Raw genomic sequence first — 21,013 nt, 5'->3', positions numbered from 1 at the left:
GGATGATGTCCAAAATATAAAATATGTCCAAAATAAATATAAAAATTGTCCAAAATAATAAGAAAACCATTAAAAATCTAATTCCTTATGGATTATAATTTTTTTTTACATAGATTTCAATTTGCATAATTAAAAATAATTTTTTTTTAAACGAGATAAATACATTATATAATTATACATTAAATACATTATATAATAAATACACAATATTTATATACATTGTAGTATATTATACTGAAATTTAGAAATAATAATTTGTGTATAAAAGTCTATTTTTCCATATATCTTCTGTATATCTTCAATGTCTTCGTAAATGAATAAAGTATTCGTTCGGTAGATGAATATTTGTAAATGTATATAATATATAATAAATGAAACTTTATAATTCGTACAATGTCTTATTTCCAATTATTATGTCACAAGTAAGATATATAATTATATATATAGTTACATTTAACTTTTTCAATTTGAATTTTTGAAAACAGTTCTAATGATTCCCTTAGTCAAACTTTATAGAGAACATTTTAAAAAGCTTGCAGAAAGAGATTAATTTATGGAATATTAATTATTTCATTTCGAAATAACGAAATAACGATGATTTATTGATGAGTCAAACTATTAATATATATAATTTGTAATCGATTTTTTATATGATCATCCCTACTTATATTGCTCAATTATTTAATCCATAATCAAATTATTCTTAAACGTATCATTTTCAAAAATTAAAATCATTTATTCATCATTCACTAACACTAAGCATAATATTAATTATATTTGCAGATAATCTAAATAATTCTAGATATTTGTTTTTTCTATTTTAATCTATTGTTTGATTTTAATATCATTATCTTTTTCTTTTCTTATTGATGATTTCAAGTCTGGACAATTTTTTTCTCCACTTGTTTTTTTACTTCTATTACTATGCTAATTCTCTTATAATATTCTTTGTCCTTTTTCCACGTTCTAAGTATTGCTGGGGGAGGGGGAGGAGGAGGAGGAGGAAAAGTAAATAGAGGGATTACATGCGGCTTACGAATCACCAAAAATTCTATTTTTAGATAAATAACGAATAATGTCGATCCATCATTATAATTACTATTGTTATCTAATATTTATAACATCAAATCGATATTATCGACTATATATTATATATATTAAAATAACTATTGTATAAAATATTATTTATGTATTATTACTTATTTCAATATAATATCGCTTATAAAATGTTTTCTATATATATATTCTATATATATCATATAAAAATAATAAATACAATCTATCTCTCTTTTAACAAAGAATAAAAATATGGAATTTCTAATATAATAATTCAAAATTACAATTGTTAATAATCAATCTATTAATTGAAATCTGTTCTTTCAGCTTTGTTTCTTCTAGGATTATCCTTATCTTTTATCTAACCAGGCATCTATATATTTATCATATCATAATCATATTTATGATTCATCACTAATTTCTTTTACATTAAATATAATACAAAATTAAATACAAAATTAAATATTTTTGTTAGTATCTCATTGATGAACTATAATTCTTGAGACATAAGCTTTCGACTCCATTATCATACAATTCCTGCAATTCTAATTTGTTGCAATAAATGAATTCCTTCATCTTATATTTATCTTTTGTCTTTTTTTTTTGTGTATAGTACTATGCTGACCTTTATCAGCTGGCATTACATACTGCCGGAATCAAGACTCGATTGTTAACGAAACAAATTACATATAAATTAGCATCAACGGTTACTCAGCTTCTTGAACGTACCAATGTAATCAGCATGTCTTCTTAATCTGATCAAATCATTTGTCAAAAAATAAATACTATGTTATAATATATAATAAACATATATAATAAATGTTTCAAAAAAAATAAAAAGGAAATAAAATTCAGTAAAAAATTCGTTTCTCAAACGAAATTCTCTTTATTCGAATATACAACATGTGTCGAGCATCAAGCAATATTCAGGAAATAAATATCTCCGTTCGATCAATTTATCAACGATATTAGTTTATAAAACAATATTTCGAAGAAAACACATATCGAATTTATGGTTAAAAAGTTAATGAATGTATTTCATTCTTGGGTTGGCAGGAGAAGGATAAAATAACAGTATAAAATAGATATGTATGATTGAGTCGGTTATTAGACTCAGAATAAAAGAATGAGATATGAAGCAAATAACATATTCATTAAGAATTTATGAGATTTGATCGATAAAATATAATACATAAATAAGCAATACAATAACAAAAAAACGAGAGCATTAAATCTGTATGATCAAAATATTATTCCACGAACATAGCTACAAGAATTTGACTAATGCAAATATCTTGTTAAGCAGATATTTGACTAAGCAAATCTAGCTACGCGGATCTGTTCATGCAATTTTCGACAATGAATGATATATATCATCGCGAAATTGCAATTATATTTCGAACGGAGTTCGTTTCTTTTTTCGTTTGTTATTTTATTATATATCCCTCCCCCTCTCCTTTCCTCCCCCCTCCTCTCGTTTTCTATCATTTGTAAATACATAGTATTTATTAAAAAAAATTTTCTTTTAACATCTTGTTCTATTTATCTTCCTCCTTTTTTCATTCTTCTTTTTCTTAATCTTCTTCTTAATAGAACAATTCTGTATGTATACAACAAACAAGAGAAGTTAAAAAATATATCATGTATTTACAAGGATAGAACATAATCGATCGTGAAATTTCTCTTCATCATTTATTCGCTTTTGTTTTACCTTCTTTTCTCTTCTTTTTTTTTTATATTCTTATATTTGCGCTTACTTCTTTGACTTGATCAATAGAATTCTGTTTATTTTATCTATCATTTCTACGCGTATATTTTCATTGTATATTCTAACGCACAATATATCAAATAATAATACATTGTCACAAAATTTCCTCTTCTGTTTCGAAGAGATGAAATATGATCAAGGATCATATATCATTTTATATTTACTATGTTTTCTATCTAACATTTATGTTTCTACATATTCTCTTCCCTAACATTTTTCAAATTGTTTTATTTGAATGAAATCAAGCTTTTCACCTTTTCCTTATTTTTCAACTTTTCTTTTTTTTTCCGTTTAGAACTTTAAACAAAAGCTAATTCACATATTAATCAAATAACTTATACATATAATTAGAATTTGTCAATTTGAAAATTGAAAGACAAATTGAAAATTTCATATATATAATATAAATACTATAATATAATATAATATAATATAAATACTAATATAAATACTAAATCTGAAAGAAAAATCAATAAGTTTTTTTTCATATAATCATTCGAATATATATTGAAAAAAATTATTATGAAGTAACACAAAAGAAAAAACAGAAAATTCCATCTTTTTTTAATAATTCGGTCGAACGAAAGATCGAAAATCTAAAAAAAGGTAGTAATCGCGTTTTACGCGGTTCTAATATCATATCAATTTGATTCCATGTTTTGATTCACTCTTAATCGAATAATGCCATATTCTCAATTTACTATTAGATAATGACACGCACAAACATAACAATAATACAAGATGAATATCTAATTTCAATTTCACGTTTGATTTGTTATATTTTTTAAATATTGAAAAATGAATTGTTTTTATGAAATCGGTTTAAAATCTTATTAACGTTTGTTTTATTGTAGTCGCAAACTAGAACTTGACTGTCAAGTTGTTTACGATTGAGGTAATCCATGGTATAAGGCCCAATTCGCATCCAATTCGAATTAATTTGTACACTATGTAATATACAATATATAATACATATGTTGATTGAATTTAAAATATAGGTTTTGAAATTAACATGTATTCTATTTATATAAAAAAACAAGAAGAGGAACAAGAAAAAAAAAAGAGGAAGAGGAAGAAACAGAGGAAGAAAAGGGAGAGGGAGAAAAAAAAAAATAAAAAATTTCGCAATAGATTATTTGAACAATAAATCTTTGGCGCCAGACAAATTAATTCCATAGAGAAATTATATTTTATCATTATATATCTATTTTCATTGTTAATTTAAAAAATAAAGATATGCAATTGTAATAATATTATATGCACATTATAGTTCAATTGGCCACCGATCATTATTGTTGAACGAATCGTGCGAAAACTTTTTCATGTTTTACCGCAATTTAAATAATTCTTAAATTTTCAATTATTAAACGAAGCAATTATAAAAAATTAAAAAAAAAAATTAAAAAATCTAAAAAGAAAAAGAGAAAGAAACATCCAGGAGCCGGAAAACATGTTCAATCCGCCATTCGCGTTTACTTTTGGCACTTTTTCTCCAATTATAGACTAATTTTCTAAATGATCGCGTATAATCATGTATAATCATTTAAGAACGCATTTACATTACGATAGTTGACTAAACACGATCGAGCGACGATTGAACAACATATGTATATACTTATATATATATATAAACGCACAATTCATTTAAGAACTAAACGCTATGAATTTTGCACATGGCATTTATCAGATGCATACACGCTCGCTCGGTCTTCGATTTTAATTAAATAAGATCGTTTCAACATTTTTTTTTATTTTTTCCTTTGAGGGAGGGGGGAATTTATTTTTTTCTAACAGATTTATGCCAAATCGTAATATTTTTTTGTTTTTGCATTTCAATTATTATGCAACAGTATAATATACAATCTACGATATACAAACGTTAGTCTAATTGATTTTTTGTGCTACCTGATAATTAGGTGTACACACATATGCGTATTTGTGCAAATTTTTTTTAATTTTATATGCAACAGTGCTCGTATATACACACACACACATGTATATATATGTACATATATGTATGTATGTATGCGTATGTACATGGACATAAGTATATACGTGCGTGCGTGCGTGCGTGTGTGCTCTCGTGCGTCGCGTTTAATGCTATCAACATGGAAATACAATATACGTTTATGTGATGGATTTAGACGAATTTAACATAACACGAGAAAAATCGATTGATTCTCGTGTAAAAATTCGTCGCTCGATCTCGCTAGCGTGATAGCTTGACTAAAAAGCGGCACGCTTTTTATACACTCAATTATTATACACTAGTAATTTGTTAATTTGTAAAACCACATAATGTAAAAATATTCGATCAGTCATCGATTATGCTACTCAGAATATATCTTTGCTGCAATATCGATTTTTACACTTTCAGTCTACAAATGCATCTATGTAACCTAAAAGCGCTACGCTAAACGTAACTACGTAACGCTTTTCAATTTGCGAATAATTAGAATTATCGTTGTTTTTTTCACGACGCACTGCACATTCGACACATATACAAGAATATTCGCATTTCGACACACAAATATCACACGTATATGCAAACGTACATGTACACGTACACGAGCGCAACATACGTATAATGTATGCAAAATCGCCATCTGAATTTGATCTCAAGGATCTTTCTACGTGTTATCGTCAACAACAGCAAACTATCGAATTTAACGCTTAAGATTATTCAAGGTGTAACACCGATCACAATTTTCATCGCTTTCAAAAGATTTCCGACTAGGTCGATACAAAAATTCCGTCAAAAATATCGCTGTTTTATGGATTCTACTTATGAGAATTCAACATTATATTCCGGTGTCTTGCTCCAATTGTATTTCTATGCGATAATCAATGATATGTCATAAAATAAAGAAACAAAAAGAAGAAAAAATAATAAAACAAAAATAAATGTTTAAAAGAAAAAAAAAGAAATGATTGATTTGATCCCGAATAGAAGGATATATAGTAAACAAATACAAAAAAATACAAGTAGTATGAATAAAAATGAAAAATCATCACATCACAGCATTCAATTAGAAAAATAATATCTATTAATAATCTATTCATTATGCAACATTATTAGAAGACAATTACAGAGAATTCATTAAATTTTTTATCATTAAATTTTTTTTTCTAGAGTAGCCATAATACTATAATCGGAAGACACCGGATATAAATACAGTTGAGGACGCTTGACGCATCACGGATTTCGAAGCAACAGTATTACATACTCTATATGTATTTACTCGTGCAAAACAGTCATAAAAATAACATTTAATGTTAAATGTCAATAAAAATTTAAAAATAATATTAATTGATTACGCTTTCGAGCATCTTTATCGGTTCCTTTGTATGTATATTATATGTATATGAAAACATTATGATACATGAGTCATGTGAGAACGAGTTTATACGCGAAGATAATAAATTCGATATATTCATCGTGGAGTCGTTATGGTACATGATAAGAAAGAAAAATAAATAAACACGAGAAGTACCGATATTGAAGAAAATAATTTAACACGAGAGAAGTTCCTCTCAATAAGAATAATGCTTATTATATGCTTTTATATGCTCATCATATATTCTTGAAAATGGGAAATCTCTCTCGTAGAACTTCAATCTTTTCTATTTTTCGTTCTGCATTACAACCAATCGAATAAGAAGAATCAAATAAAATAGCAACCATCGATCTTGTTACTTTTAGATTTTGAACATTTTGAATTTTATTGGCATCTGAAACAAAATTTAATTTAAAAAACTAAGTATATAAACATTCTATTGTATATTATTTACATTCATATTGATAAATCATAATAATATATATATTAATATATACTAATATAATAATATATTTGGCAACTTCTGATATGAAACTCGAAAAAATTTTATAAATAAAAAACGAAGCGACAAGCAGATCTTCAAAATATACGATTTCGAAAAAAAAAATTGAGAAAAAAAGAAAGAAATAGAAAGAAGAAATAGAAATAAAAAAAGAATAAATGGTAAAAAAAAGTATGTATTTAAATTAAATTAAATTTAGATTAGATTTGAAAATTTTTGATCAATATTCTAAATGTAATATACAAATATCAAATATATTTGAACCTTTATTCCGGTTTTAATCGATGCCATTGTACGATTGTTTGTCGTGGTTTCGTAATCATATCTTGCCAATGTTTTGTTTCACTTGCTCCACTTCCATTTTTTCCTGAAAGTTAATGAAATATTATTATCATTATTTGATATAATCGTATAAATAAACATAAATTAATCAATATCAATCAATATCAAATTTATATAGTATAGATATATAGTATAGATAATTGAGTTAATCAATTGACTATACTATTAAAAAAAATCATTTTACCTGCAAGTTGAATTCGTCCAATCAATTCATTTCGACCAATGTTATCAAAGTCCATTACCATTACGTCCAACGAACATTCGCGAATTTTTTCCCACGGTACATTGAATGAAAAGGCTTCGTTAAATACTGGATTTAAAGTACATTTAAATATAGGAGTTTTTCGTTTTTCAATTCTCTTATCTCCAAATTGTAACCATACTTTTACATACGGATCTAAATATAGAAACCGAAGAAAAAGGAAAAAATTAAATTTCAGTTGAGTTTTTCTCTGATTCGCAGTTTTTATTGGTTTTTATTATTTCTGTAGAAGAGAAATGACATAAAAAGGAAATATATCGAAAAGATATTATAAATTTCTTTAAAAGTCTATTTAAAACAATTATCTTTTTATTTTATAGCGATATTCATGCATATGCATATCTAAACAGATATTTATTCAAGAATAATAACATAAACTGTCTGTATCTTTTATTTAATATAATTATTTAATATAATTTTTAATAGATTTTTCATTTATAATTATCATTTTTATAATTATTCTTTTTAAAATTTTATTCTGTTATTGAATATGTATCTATTACATATTAAAAAATTCTTCTTAAATATTTTTCTTCACTTTTTTTAGTTCAAATATAACACATAAAAAAATAATATAAAAAAAAATATAAGAATCAGTAAACGAAATAATATAAAAAAAAAATTCAATAGATGAATTGCAAAATCTTTTAATATAGCTAAATTATATTTGTTAATATTAGCTAGATTGATTAAGCAAGCTATCTTAGAAACTATTTTATTTATTAAGTTAAATGAATCAAATAAATCTTCTTTTAAATTATTTAAAAATTTTGGTAAAAATGTATTACGGATTTAATCAGTATCCAAGTTAGAAGACTAACATATCAATATACATTTAAGAAAAGTTGTAAAAAAAATAAAAAAAAATTCAATCCAGGTTTAAAAAAAAAATATTATATTAATAACAGCAATTGATAGTATTTATGTTGACAAAATAAATTGACAATATATTGTGATCTGAATAATAACTTAATAAAATAATACTTAAAAAAAATAACACTTTTTTTATAAATTTCACTCTTTTTCAATACAATCAATTTACAAAAAACTTTTTTAAAAAACAAAAAAAAACACGAGAGAAAGAGATTAATAATATTACACATATTTATAGTTAAATATGATTTTCCAATGTTGTTCCAATGAATTTAATACTCTTTTCTAGTTTTCTTTTATATCTTGTTCGAAACAAAAATATTCCTTTCAAGTCATTTCTTTACTATATAAAGAAATGATGATTTTCTTACCTGATTTCCCATTAATATCCTTTGCTTTCAAATTTCTAGCTTTCAAAAGTGTTAAAGTCAATATGGAATTGCTCGGATGATAACATAAAGAACACAATAATTCTCCACATTTATCTTTTGCTGGAGGTTTTAAAGCTTTCCAGAACGAAGGTTTGTCCGAAAAATCAACCTATTAAATGATCATTGAATAATTTCTAAATAGTTTGAAAAGAAAAAGAATCGATAATCCAATAATTAAAAAGTTACCTGACATAGCGGAAGAAACATTTCTCCAATGGAATCATCTCTTGAAAATCGATCGTAATCAAATACATGTAAATGTAACACTCGACTTTGTAATTTTTGAATTGGAAAACCTATTAAATAAAAATAATAAAAAACGGGAAAAAAGATAAAATAATAATTGCAATAATATAATATAATATTTAATATAATTTTCAACGCGATCACTGAAAAAAATATAATTTATCAAACCTATTTTAATTCGATACTTACCTTCGAAATAAAATGTTTCGTTCCATCGAGGATTTAGCGTGCGTCTTTTTATCTTCGTCTCAAGTCGGTGTTTTTTATCCGGCAAAAGAGTTACACGAACGTAAGGATCGGACGTTCCGGATAAGTCCTTTGCTGGCAAATCTTTACCCTAAATCGGAACAATAAATTTTATCTATAATTGTCTTGTAATATCAAAATACATTATGTATAAATCAATATATATATCAATATATATTAACCTGTATAATACGTAGGATAAGCGTAGTATTTTGAAAGTCATATTCCAGACTAAAATGAATTTGACCAACATTTTCGCTGGGTTCTGAATTATCAATGTACATGTCCACTAAAGACATCGATCTATTTTGTAGGAATGCTTTCTAAAATAATAATAAAGATATTTTCTTATAAAGAAAAAAATAATTATTCATTATTTAAAAAAAAAGAAGAAAATATGAGGAATACATACCGAAGGATGTTCTCCTTTGACATTTTGCAATTGTTTATTTTGTACTCCGATCGTCGATGTACGAGATTCAACCGTTCCACTGGCCACATTTCCGGTACCAACATTTGTCCCGATGCCGATACCACTAGTTCCTGCATTCACAGTGCCAATGCCAGATACAGTGGCGCCTGATCCAGATCCGCTACTTCCCGTGGCTACTCCGCTTGTCGTCAAGTTATTCGCCCCGACACTCGTCCCACTTGTTCCACCTGTGCCACTTCCACTTGCCGATGATGCTGGTTTATTCGCTGGACTACCGGTTGTTCTACGACAAAATCAATTGACAACCATCTTTTTAAATCTCGAAATCTAACTATGCACAATGCTATTCATTCCCATATTTATGTTTTTCGTCATTATCACCATTATTATCATTAATCATTATTATTATTATCATCATTAATATCAATATTATTATCATAGTCTGATAATGACGCAATGACATTGTGACATCATCATTGTCGTCATTATTAATGTTACCGTAATTATCATGCCATATGTATTTATGTTTCAGTTTCGTTTTTTTATTTTTCAAAAAAAATTATTTCTCTATCTCACATCATCTCGATTTTGTTTTACGTGCATTTATCAACTACGATGAAATCTAAAGCATTTATGACGCATACAATTTCTATTTTGGCATAGCTGAAGCAATTGTGACAAAATTATACGATTTTGTCGTTGAAAGCGATGGCAACGACGATCGTAACAACTACAAACTATGATAGATTCTGAGTATATTTAATGTAAATATATTTATATGTATCACAATTATACAATGGTTGTTTATGTTTATCTTATATAATTTAATATAATTTATATAACCTATATAATTTAATATAATATATAACTAAATATATAGATAATATATATAACTTAAATAAGTTTAAATTTGCAAAAACACAGAAAAATAATTATATTTCGAATCATTGGAAATACATTGTCAAACTTTTAAATAAATATCACGATTTTATTATTTTATTGTTAAAAATATTTTGATAATCAATTTCGAAAGAAAAGAGATTAATTTTTTGTTTATCTCCCATTCTCTCTTTTTCTCTCTTTTTTCTCTCTTTTTCCCTAAAATATTGTTTTTAACGTTCAATTTTTTGTCTAATTAATCTTGATAAAAAATATTAGAGAGAATTAAGAGAGTATTTCGAGGAAACAGCGGATATAAAAATAATAATTTTTCATAATTATTAAATTTGCTGGAAAAAACATCTAAAATTTATATGTTGACATTGTTTAAAAAAAACGAAAGATTATTATTTGAAATAAAACTTAAAATTGAAGAAATTGGAGTTTAGATTTGGGAGTTTTATTTCAATTGAATTACTTACGCAGATAAAGCAGCGTCCATCCGCGAATAAGATATTCCCATTAGGAAGAAGAATTGAAAGAGAAGATAGAAAAGTCAAGTGAAGCAATGTGAGAAAAGATCGATTAAGAATTTTTTATTATTCTTTAACTTATGATATACTTACTCCAGTTGCGCTCTGGATTCCAATAGTAACCCCAAAAGGATGCATGAAACACAAAAAATTAAAATAGAATTTTACGAATTTTAAATCTTGATCTCGAATTCGACGAAAAAAAAAAATGAAACAAAACATAATAAAAAATTGTTCAAATTCAACAGAACCACAAATACTTTTCTTGATATCATAAATCAAATTCTTTGCTTTCGTTTTTATTTTAAAACGTGACTCGATTTATATCATTTGCAATAGTAATAAATTTAAGAAAAAAAAAACTCCAGAAAAAAACTAATTAAATAAAAAGAAAGCGAATTGTATGAAGGAGGGGAGCAGAAGGATAGACAAAAGACAGAAAAAGAGTAAAGACATAGAAACAGAGAGAGAAAGAGATAGAGAGAACGTACCCATTTCACGAGTCATCGTTCAGACAAACATACTCCATCACGCCTTATGTTCGCAAATCTTTATCGAAAGGATCATTATCATGCTAATTTTATTCCTAATTTACGTTGCCGAGTTAATACACATTTCTTACCTGGTAGTGTAATATTCGAAGAAGGCAACCAGTATTTCCAAAGACCTCGTGACTGCAGCCCACATGATTTTATTGTTCCGAGTGTCTTTAACCACGATTATTGCGTGGACGCGTTCACATTCCCGTTATTAAGTTTTAGATATAATCTATTTGAATAAAAGAAAAAACGAGAAACAAAAACTCTTTCTATTCATATGCATTTTTTATCTCTTCCTTAGATTTTATATTTTTCTTCTTTTTTGAATATAAATGTTTGATATAGAATTTTTTGAATTAAATATTTTTTTTTTAAATCACAAAACTCGATATTCTATCTGATCTAGTTTTTAATATTTTGATATAAATTTTATTTATATATAAACAATATATGATATATCATTTATTTAATATATCATTTTATTTAAGTTATATGTTTCGTTATTTATATATTTATAAATATCGAATTCAATTCGGATAAAAACATTTGCAATTCGAAGTTATAAATATTTTGTATTTCCAAAAATTTGTATCACGACATAATATTTTAAGTCATATTTGGCATTCATGCATGAAGTTTTCCGAATAAAAATATTTCAAATGGGATAATTACTATTATTGCGCGTACTCACAGCTTTCAATGTTCACAAATATAGAAAAAATTAAAGAACAATAATCAAACAAATTTAAAAATGTGTAAGTTTTTAAGGAATTTAAAAATTTAGTTAGTAAAGGACTAACTAATAATAATAACGGTTGATAGTATCTCGAAAAAATCCCAGGAATTTATTCGATTATTCAGTTATTCAGTCGGTCAGTTAGCCCGTTAGTCGGTTGGTGGATGGAGGGGTTGAAAGAAGGGGATACGATCGATCTTAGCTACATTCGCTGGTATCACTGCCACTGTTCACGCCATCGCCGACGTCATAACCATCGTCACTACTGTCATTGTCAACAACTGGGATACTACTCAATAGCCATCATCTCAATTCATTATATTGTTACTGTTTTTATTACTAATCACCGTCCAGAAATAAATAACTTGATTGTTATTGTCATAACGTTGAATAGCAGCAGCGTGATCAGCGACAATCATGCGACACATGAACGAAATTAGACATACATTATTGATTTCTATACCAAAACTATATGACAGATTAAGTCTTCTGATATTATCGATATTCAAGAAATAGAGAATAAAATTTCAAAGCTAATAGAAGATATATATTAGGTCACGCAATAATGTTCGCAAAAATCGATAAATAAGGCGCGCGCATACTGAGTACGTATATATTTTTGTTACGATTAAATGACAAGTAATATCAAAATAAGAGGCAATTCGTTTTCTCATCTATATATATCATCTCCGTATCTATCTATATATCAATTCTGACTTTTCTTTTTCTTTCGTTATCATTCTCTTTGTTATTTAAAATGTCGTTTAAATGCCAAAACCACTGATTGATTCATTACTAATAATAATAATGATATTTGTCATAATAGCAAAATTTTATTTTTTGAAATTTTCTTTTTTCTTTTTTTGCAAAGAGAATTATCTATATTACATAACTTCTTTTTTTTTTAAATTCCTTTTAATCAAAAATATTAGTAACGAAAAGTATATTTGACAGGAAAGAAAATTGTGAGAGAAGCGATCGATTGAAACGCACGCGCATGATAAAGGTAAAAGTTCCTGGCCGTGATATGGCTCGGTCAATGCCGAAGAATATCCAAGCAACAGGTTCCCAGTCGATGTACACGCGGATAAATTTTATGAGAAAATACAAAAATATCTTTTCTTTTTGTCATCAAATATTAAAAACTAAATTTAAATATTTAAAATTATTTCGTTTTTTTCCATAAACTGTATAAACTAATCACATACTCATGATGAAATAATATCATTTCCTCAACTAAAGAATATCAATCGAAACATCAATCATGAAATATTATTTGACAAGATTATTTAACAAGATTATTCTGGAAATATATTAAATATTTTATACACATTCTGTATTTTTCAAAAAAGTATTTTATTATTATTACTACTACCTTCATTTATTTATCAATGCAAAATATTCCAAATGTTATCGAAGATATATATATTATAGATATATATACTTTTATTTTGAAAATTTTATATGAGAAAAAAGATAAAAAAAAATGGAAATATAATATAGAAAGCATATTAAGCAAAGCAGTTGCAAAGAGAAACAAAATAAATAAATTAAGTAAAAAAATACTTTAAAAAATTAAGAAAAAAGAAAAACTTATTTATTTAATTATAAACAATTTAAGTTTGTTTTAAATAAGTTTGTGTTAAATAAAATAGACGAAGATAGAATGAAACCGTTTTATTTTTTGCCGTTTCATCTAATGCAAACTTAAATAATTAATTTAATAAATAAACTTAACTTAATAAATCGACATTTTTGTTATATATATATTATGTATATATAATGTTGTCATATATATAATATCAACTTTTGTACTTATTTTAATCACTAGAATCGATTCTCTAAAAATGTCCCACAAATACATTAACACTCTGTATATAAAATGACATAGAAGAAAAAATATCATTCGACTCATAACTAATCAGATCGATAATTAATTGTAATCAAATTGTATTCATTATATAATTCAATTATATTGAATTATATTATATTATATTAAATTATATTATAATTATATTCGTAATCATTTCGATTTAAAATTTTTAATTAATCTATAATCTTAAAATTTTTTAGCTGCCTTTTATTTAATTCCTGTATATGAAGAACATGGATCGAATTAATTTAAGATAAAATGTTAATCTAGACATATTTGTACATGCTTATCGTTTTTCCACTACACTTATATTGCAATGTCGTTGAAAAAAAATTTTATATTTTATATTAATATTTTTATGCTTATTCCTTGCCATTCTTTAATTACTCACCAGTTCTTTAATATTTCCAATTGAAAATAAATAACTAATCAATAATAAAAAATTTAAATGGAAATAAATTTGATAGAATATATAATAGGAAAAACATGTTATCGAAGAGTAATACGCAGGATTCGATATATAAGAAAAAAAACAAAATGGATTTAACAAATTTAACAAAACCGAGAAACGAAAGTTAGTGAACTACACAATCGTGAACTGTAAGCCGTAAGCCGTAAGCTGCAAGCCATAAGCAATAAGCCGTAAATTGTAAATTCTTCACTGCAAATTATAAATTATCGATAAATTCAAACGCGATGCAAAATTCTCGTTCGAAAAAGAATCGAAGAAAAAATTGAAATATATCACGTTCGCTTTCATGCGAAAAACGTGCACATTTTTCTCTTTCTAACTGCAATCGCGTCGCATCACTGACTAAACTTTTCTCCTAGGTGGAAAAGCCCTGGTCACATATACACATCAATGCATTCAAGCCTTCGATACATTGGCGCCACCTCGCTGCTCACCAAAGGAATATTCAGGACGCCATAGAAAACTTCTCCTACGCACCAGGGATCAAACGCTTGCGCCCCTCTTTTCTTTTCTCTCTTTCCTTTCTTCATTTCTTCCTTCTCTTTTAACCCAGACCTACCCCTCTTTTCTTGGTCAATCTCCCCGCCATGGTTATATTACTTTATCATATCCTATCTTTACTCTTTTCTATATATTACTATCCTCCCTCCATTTCTATCCCCTCCATTACCACTACCACCATTACTAACATTGCCAGACTTCTCCCACTACCGTCACCATTCTATCCTATCTTTACCATTATACCACCTCCACTATTGCTACCTTCTCAACCATCATCCTTATCAACCATATATATTTTCCTGATATTTCATTGGCTCTCTCTCTCTCTCTCTCTCTCTCTCTCTCTCTCTCTCTCTCTCTCTCTCTCTCTCTCTTATTTTCTTTAATCTTCTTGCTCTTTTCTTTCTTTTTTCATTTTTTCTTGTTCTTCCTTTTTTTTTGTTCTTACTTCTTCCTTTCCTCTCTCCTTTCGGCCTATCTTCATTATTTTTTCCAAAATTATTAGTTAATCATAAATTTCGAGTTAATTATTATCAACAAATTACATTATTGCTTAATATTCCAATTATTTTAATTAATAATATACATAGATTTATAATTATATTTATAGGATTTTCCAATATATATAAATTATAGAACAGTATCTTTTAATTTTTAAATATATAAAAAATCGATTAAATCATTAAAAATGAAAGAAAAAAAATATAACATAGAAATTATAGAATAAATTGAAAAATATCTATTTTTATAAACAAGAAAGAGTCACAAATCATTAAAATGACAAGTTCGATCAAAATTTGTTTTTTATTCTTCTTTTGTTTCGAAAAAGCCTGAGGCATCGTTGAATAAAGTGGGCCAGCTCCGGTGTTCTTTCAATTATTCGTATATGTCTTCGTTAGATGAGAAATAAAAAAAATGAAAATGGGTTGCAGGTGCGTGCGCAACCGAAGTATGATGAGTGACCGAACTTTTACTAGATAATAAATGCAGATGTCACGAATTATTCATGTATTTATTATATAATTTTTTATTTTAAAACACGTTAAAATTTACGAAAATGCAAATAAAAATTTTTAATAGCCAATAATAACTATTAGCAAACTAATCCATGATTTAATAATCTTAATTTTTTTTTATTCCAAAGAGATAGGAATAAACATTATAATTTCGAAAATATAGACTTGTATAGATATATAAATATATAATTTTGTACATATTTATATATATTTTTTTATTTATTCTCTTAGACACTTCATATCAATGTATTTTCGAATTGAAATTCGAATTATTATGCTAAATTTTTTTATATGAAATATATAAATAAATTAAATAATATTGATACATATAAATTTTAAACAGAATTTTAAGAGCAAATAAAAAATAATTCTTTTTTTTTATCTATTCTCTCTCTCTCTCTCTCTCTCTCTCTCTCTCTCTCTCTCTACTTTTTCTTTCTTTCTTTTGCATTTTCTCTTTCTTTTTTCTTCTTTCGTTCGTTACTACCTCCTCTCTTCATCACTTCACCTTTTTCTATGATTTATTTTCATTATCAATTTTTTTTCTTTCTTATTGTCTATGAATTTTTTTTAATTATATCACATATTTATGAAAACATAATGATTATAAAAGAATAGAAAATATTTCTTTTACGAGAAAAACGAAAAGAACGAAGAATAAAAATCAAAGAATAAAATTGGTAGTATTGTTTCATGTAAGTATTACTTTCATGAATTAAGCTAGATTAAATGACGACATCGGGATTTTTATTTCGTAAAATTCCTTTAAAATTTTGCATGCTTTGTAAAATTGTTGCTAAACAGTTACAGAAAAATATTTTGTATATAAGCAAGATTAAAAAGACGAAGCAGGTCGAAGAGAGTTGGTACAGATAGCAATATAATCATGTTGTGCCTATCGTGAGAACGCGAACGATTCGCGCGTGGATAATCAATTTCGGAGCAGCAATAAGCAAGTGCGCGCGATAAATGTCAAAAGGATCGAGAATACGTAGGTTGGGAAACTAATTAACTAGATGACGATGAAACGCAATAAAAGCATAAAAAAGCCAAGCAATCAATTATTGTGCACACTATATGACGATGCTTTCTAGCATCCTGGTTACTTGTACCACGTCGAATCGATTACGTGCTCGACGAACGGCCGAGTTAATTTACTCACAGACTCTGCGACAAGAACCGCGACAGTGCCAACTTGCTGATTCGATTGTTTTTCAGGCCATCCAACATTGCAGAGGCTGCGATTTCCATATTCGATCGTTCCCTGAACCAAACTAGAAACGGAACTACTTTTCGTATTCGTTTGTTTGTAGACTTTGCGAGCTGATTATCGAGCAATGAAAACTTTTGATGCTTTAACGAACGTATTCATCTCGTATATTCTTCTAATGAACAAAAACGCGTCTCCGCTTATTGTCGATACCGAAGAGGATCGATATATTACAATATTATATGTTGACCGATGATGATGCTATTCCATGGGAGTAGTTGTTCGAAGAAAAATATATAAATTCATAAGCGAAGAGCGAATTATACAAACACTATTACGAATTTTCTTTTTTAATTAAACGATTATTAATTTTTCTCGTTTTTTTTAGTTCGGCTTGTTGAATTTGTGATATATTTTTTATCAAATCGTGTCGCATGATTCAAAATTTTTTATGTTAATTTTGATAATTTTCTATCTTCTTTCTTCTATAACTTTCTATCTTCTTTTTTAGATTACATATGCTTAATACAACATGCTTGTTACAAATTTTAATAAATATTGTATAATAAATACCATTGTAATAGATATTGCATAATAAAAATACTTGTCTTTTACCCTTTGTTACCCTTCTTTTTTTTACGTTCTTGCTCTTTCTTTCAATTTTTCTTTTGTTTTTTTTTTTACATCTCTCTTCCTTTTCACTTTTTATAATTTTTTTTCCAATGCTATTTTTTTGCACTTTTTTGAAAAAATAAGATTTAATCCAAAAATATCGTCCAATATTTTACACGTTTGAAATCCACTTCTCTTTAGAGGCACTTTTATTTTTATATTTTTCGTTATTCTCCTTATATTTTCATATTCTTTCGGTTTTCTCTTTCAAGTATCATTAATTCCTTTTTTCCTTTTTTTAAAAAAAATTGAAAATAAGAGAAAATCAATTCCGCGATAATTTATACTAATTTATACTGAAAAAAAAATTGTTCCGTCTACAAAAAATAATAATATGATCAAAATGTACATGTAGATTTTAAATGAGCAAATAATCTATGATAAAATTATTTTGAAGATTCGACTAAAACTAAAAAATACGTAACTTGATATACTTTAAAATATTAAATTCATTGATAATATATTGATATTTTTTAAATAATCTAGTAATAAAATTAACATTGATCCCGACTTGATAAATCATTTATCTCATTAAATTTGTGAAATAAGTAGAATTATTGAATTATAATAATTGATCAAATTAATAAACATATAAATTATGATAAAAAATTAACAACAATAATAATCAATGTTATAATTTTAATACAAATATTTTCTAACGAATGCAAATTGATTTCTTTCTGGAAGAAACAAAAAAAACTAATTTTTTTTACAAATATTTTATAATTTTTCAAATATTTCCCACTTTTTTCTTTCTAATTTTTCTATCCATTCGTTCTTCTTTTCTCTCTTCTTTGTTTTTTCACGTCCACTTTTCTCCTTTTTATTTTAACTTTTTTTCCTTTACTTTTTCTCTATCTTTAAATTTGAAAATATCAAATATCTATAACTATGTCTTAAATATTATATGTCTTTCACTGGTTTTCAAAAAAAAAGATAAATAAAGAAAATATCAAAGAAATGTTTTAGTTTATTCCTTTTTTGTCCGATAATAAATTTAATCTTTAATCCGATTATAATTTAATCCATGATTTGATCAAAAAATTCATATAAATTTGACAAATTTAATCGAAGATTGATCAGATCAAATGCAAGAATAATGGTACACACGTTTGCTTTCTAACAAATCTAACAAAATAATATCAATATAAGGAAGAGTAAGAGAAAATAGGGGTGAAAAGACAAAAAGTTGATCAATGACTAATCACTGAGAGAAAATCCTTTGAAGATGTTGACTGATATTAGTTTATAATTCAAAAAAAAATTGAATTATTCTAAATATTGAATTATTTCGAAAATAAACTCAAAATTAATACAAAATTAATTGGAATTCGTACTTTTAATCGATCGAATCAATATCGATTCTTCCTTATATGATAAATATATTCAGCCATTGCTCTTCGATGGGAGTATCCATTTTCCTCGATTTTCTATTATATTCTCCGCAAATAAGGACAAGGACAATAATAACAAGGACACGTCAAGGATTAAGTACAACACAGAACGATGAGAATGACGACAACAATAACAACGTCGAAAAAGATAGAATGAAAAATACTACAAAGACGATAGCAACGACGAAAACAGTAACGACGATGACGATGATAGTAACACTAATAAGAAAAAATGAAGATTGATATTAGAAACGAGATATTCTTGAAAAAGAGATACGAATGAAAAATTTAGAGAAGCGGTCCAACGATTATTATACGCTTTGTCCAACGAACGAGTCGTTTGTTAAACGCGAACTACCTCTCTTCTCTCGTATGACCTACTCGTACACTGCTCTCAGCTGCTTTCAACCCCCGGAATCCTACCGTTACCCCTATGACCAGTCCCCACTTTCTCCTTCCTTCCTCTTCTCCTCATCTCTTCTCTACACTCCTCATCTCCACTTCCTTCTCCTACCTTTACTCTCGTTCCCACCCATTTCTATCACTCTGTATCCCACTCCGAATTCTCCCACTCTATACTGTACCCCTCGATATGACTGTTTCTGGACTTTTCCTTCCCCTCTCACTTCTGTCAGGATTAACTATATATATATATATTATATATATAATCTTTTTATCTCTCCGCAGTTTTCTCTTTTGCCCTCTTTTTACTCACACTATTTTTTAATAGATCGCTTCGTTCATTCCATGATTTTACCATTTTTTATAATATCTTTTACCGTCTAATATCCTTTATCGTCTTATATTATTATATCCTTTACAATCCTGCTCATATTATATAAATATATGTATATTCTTAATTGATATATTCCTTTTTTCTTTATTTATTTCTCTATAACCTTAATATTATACACACTTTTTTCTTCTATTATCTTCTCAAACATATTCCTTATTTTCTTTTTATCCTTGTTTTGTTTTGTTTTTACATTCTCTATATTTTTGTTCTTTTTTATTTTTATTCATATAAATATTTTTTATTTTATTTTTCCATTTTAATTTTTTTGCAAATAATGATAATTTGTTCGTAATTTCTTTTTTTTTTATATGTTATTATATTATATTTTATATTATTATATTATAATTATATTATATTATAATTCAATTTTTTAAATTTTATTGGAAATATTTTTTACAATTTTATATGTTTTTTATAAAAATTTCATATTTATACTTATATATATATATATATATATATATATATATATATATATATATATATATTTTGCTTTTATTTATTATATTTGCATATATAATTCAAAGGATATAAGCAATTATGACATTTTTTTGACATATTTAAATTAAGTATTACATTTATATGTACTGAAAGAGATATTTTGATACCGAAAGAATTATACAGTAATTAATAAATATAATATAATTATGATGTTAACACAAATTTATATCTTATTTTAATTTTTAACCAAGAACGTGAAACTATTCATAATTTTTATTTTTGCTTACGATAATTTATGATTCATGTATCTTTTTATCGTTATTTTTCAATAAAAATCTAATGTTCAATTAATGAAATTATTGGCAGTTTATATGTTTTTAATTATTAATATGATTAACTTACTTTTTAGCAAAATTTATTATTTTTTTATTCATTCTACATTATTTATTATTTTTGA

At 26.1% G+C, this 21,013-nt stretch overlaps 2 protein-coding genes across 22 annotated transcripts in view; one reads left to right on the top strand and one right to left on the bottom strand.

Annotated features, from left to right (window-relative positions):
- The window catches only part of LOC107994046 (dynein axonemal intermediate chain 7 homolog), a 39,648-nt gene extending 33,839 nt beyond the window's left edge, over window positions 1-5,809 (top strand). For all 4 annotated transcript variants that reach the window (XM_062074345.1, XM_062074358.1, XM_062074334.1 and 1 more), the window contains one exon: window positions 1,670-5,809. In XM_062074345.1, the coding sequence (XP_061930329.1) occupies window positions 1,670-1,810 (141 nt within the window). In that variant the 3' untranslated portion in view covers window positions 1,811-5,809. The remainder of the gene's footprint in view (window positions 1-1,669) is intronic.
- Window positions 1,923-19,713, bottom strand: LOC107994048 (synaptotagmin-7). 18 transcript variants are annotated; one of them, XM_062074491.1, is made up of 12 exons: window positions 19,266-19,713; window positions 13,560-18,245; window positions 11,532-11,677; window positions 11,003-11,014; window positions 9,477-9,780; window positions 9,247-9,387; window positions 9,008-9,155; window positions 8,759-8,868; window positions 8,513-8,681; window positions 7,191-7,403; window positions 6,929-7,031; window positions 1,923-6,556 (listed from the first exon to the last, which is right to left on the bottom strand). In XM_062074491.1, the coding sequence occupies exons 3-11, from the start codon at window positions 11,594-11,596 to the stop codon at window positions 6,931-6,933; spliced, it is 1,263 nt and encodes a 420-aa protein (XP_061930475.1). In that variant the 5' UTR covers window positions 11,597-11,677; window positions 13,560-18,245; window positions 19,266-19,713; the 3' UTR covers window positions 1,923-6,556; window positions 6,929-6,930. The 18 variants fall into 18 exon arrangements, with proteins under 18 accessions (XP_061930475.1, XP_016906287.1, XP_016906286.1 ...); XM_017050798.3 differs by having other exon boundaries at window positions 14,449-18,245; XM_017050797.3 differs by having other exon boundaries at window positions 17,209-18,245.
- Between the last annotated feature and the right edge of the window lie 1,300 nt (window positions 19,714-21,013).

This window comes from Apis cerana, linkage group LG1 (assembly GCF_029169275.1).
Source record: "Apis cerana isolate GH-2021 linkage group LG1, AcerK_1.0, whole genome shotgun sequence".
Lineage (NCBI taxonomy): Eukaryota > Metazoa > Arthropoda > Insecta > Hymenoptera > Apidae > Apis > Apis cerana.
This window is presented reverse-complemented; position numbering and strand designations above follow the sequence as displayed.

Excerpts from the sequence above, each read along its gene's own strand:
- LOC107994048 (XM_062074446.1), bottom strand. The coding sequence starts at position 17,297 with ATGGAAATCGCAGCCTCTGCAATGTTGGATGGCCTGAAAAACAATCGA. Across the intron at positions 7,404-8,512 it reads GGATATTAATGGGAAATCAG|ATCCGTATGTAAAAGTATGG; the intron begins GTAAGAAAATCA and ends TTCTATATTTAG. Across the intron at positions 7,032-7,190 it reads TGGACGAATTCAACTTGCAG|GAAAAAATGGAAGTGGAGCA; the intron begins GTAAAATGATTT and ends ATTAACTTTCAG.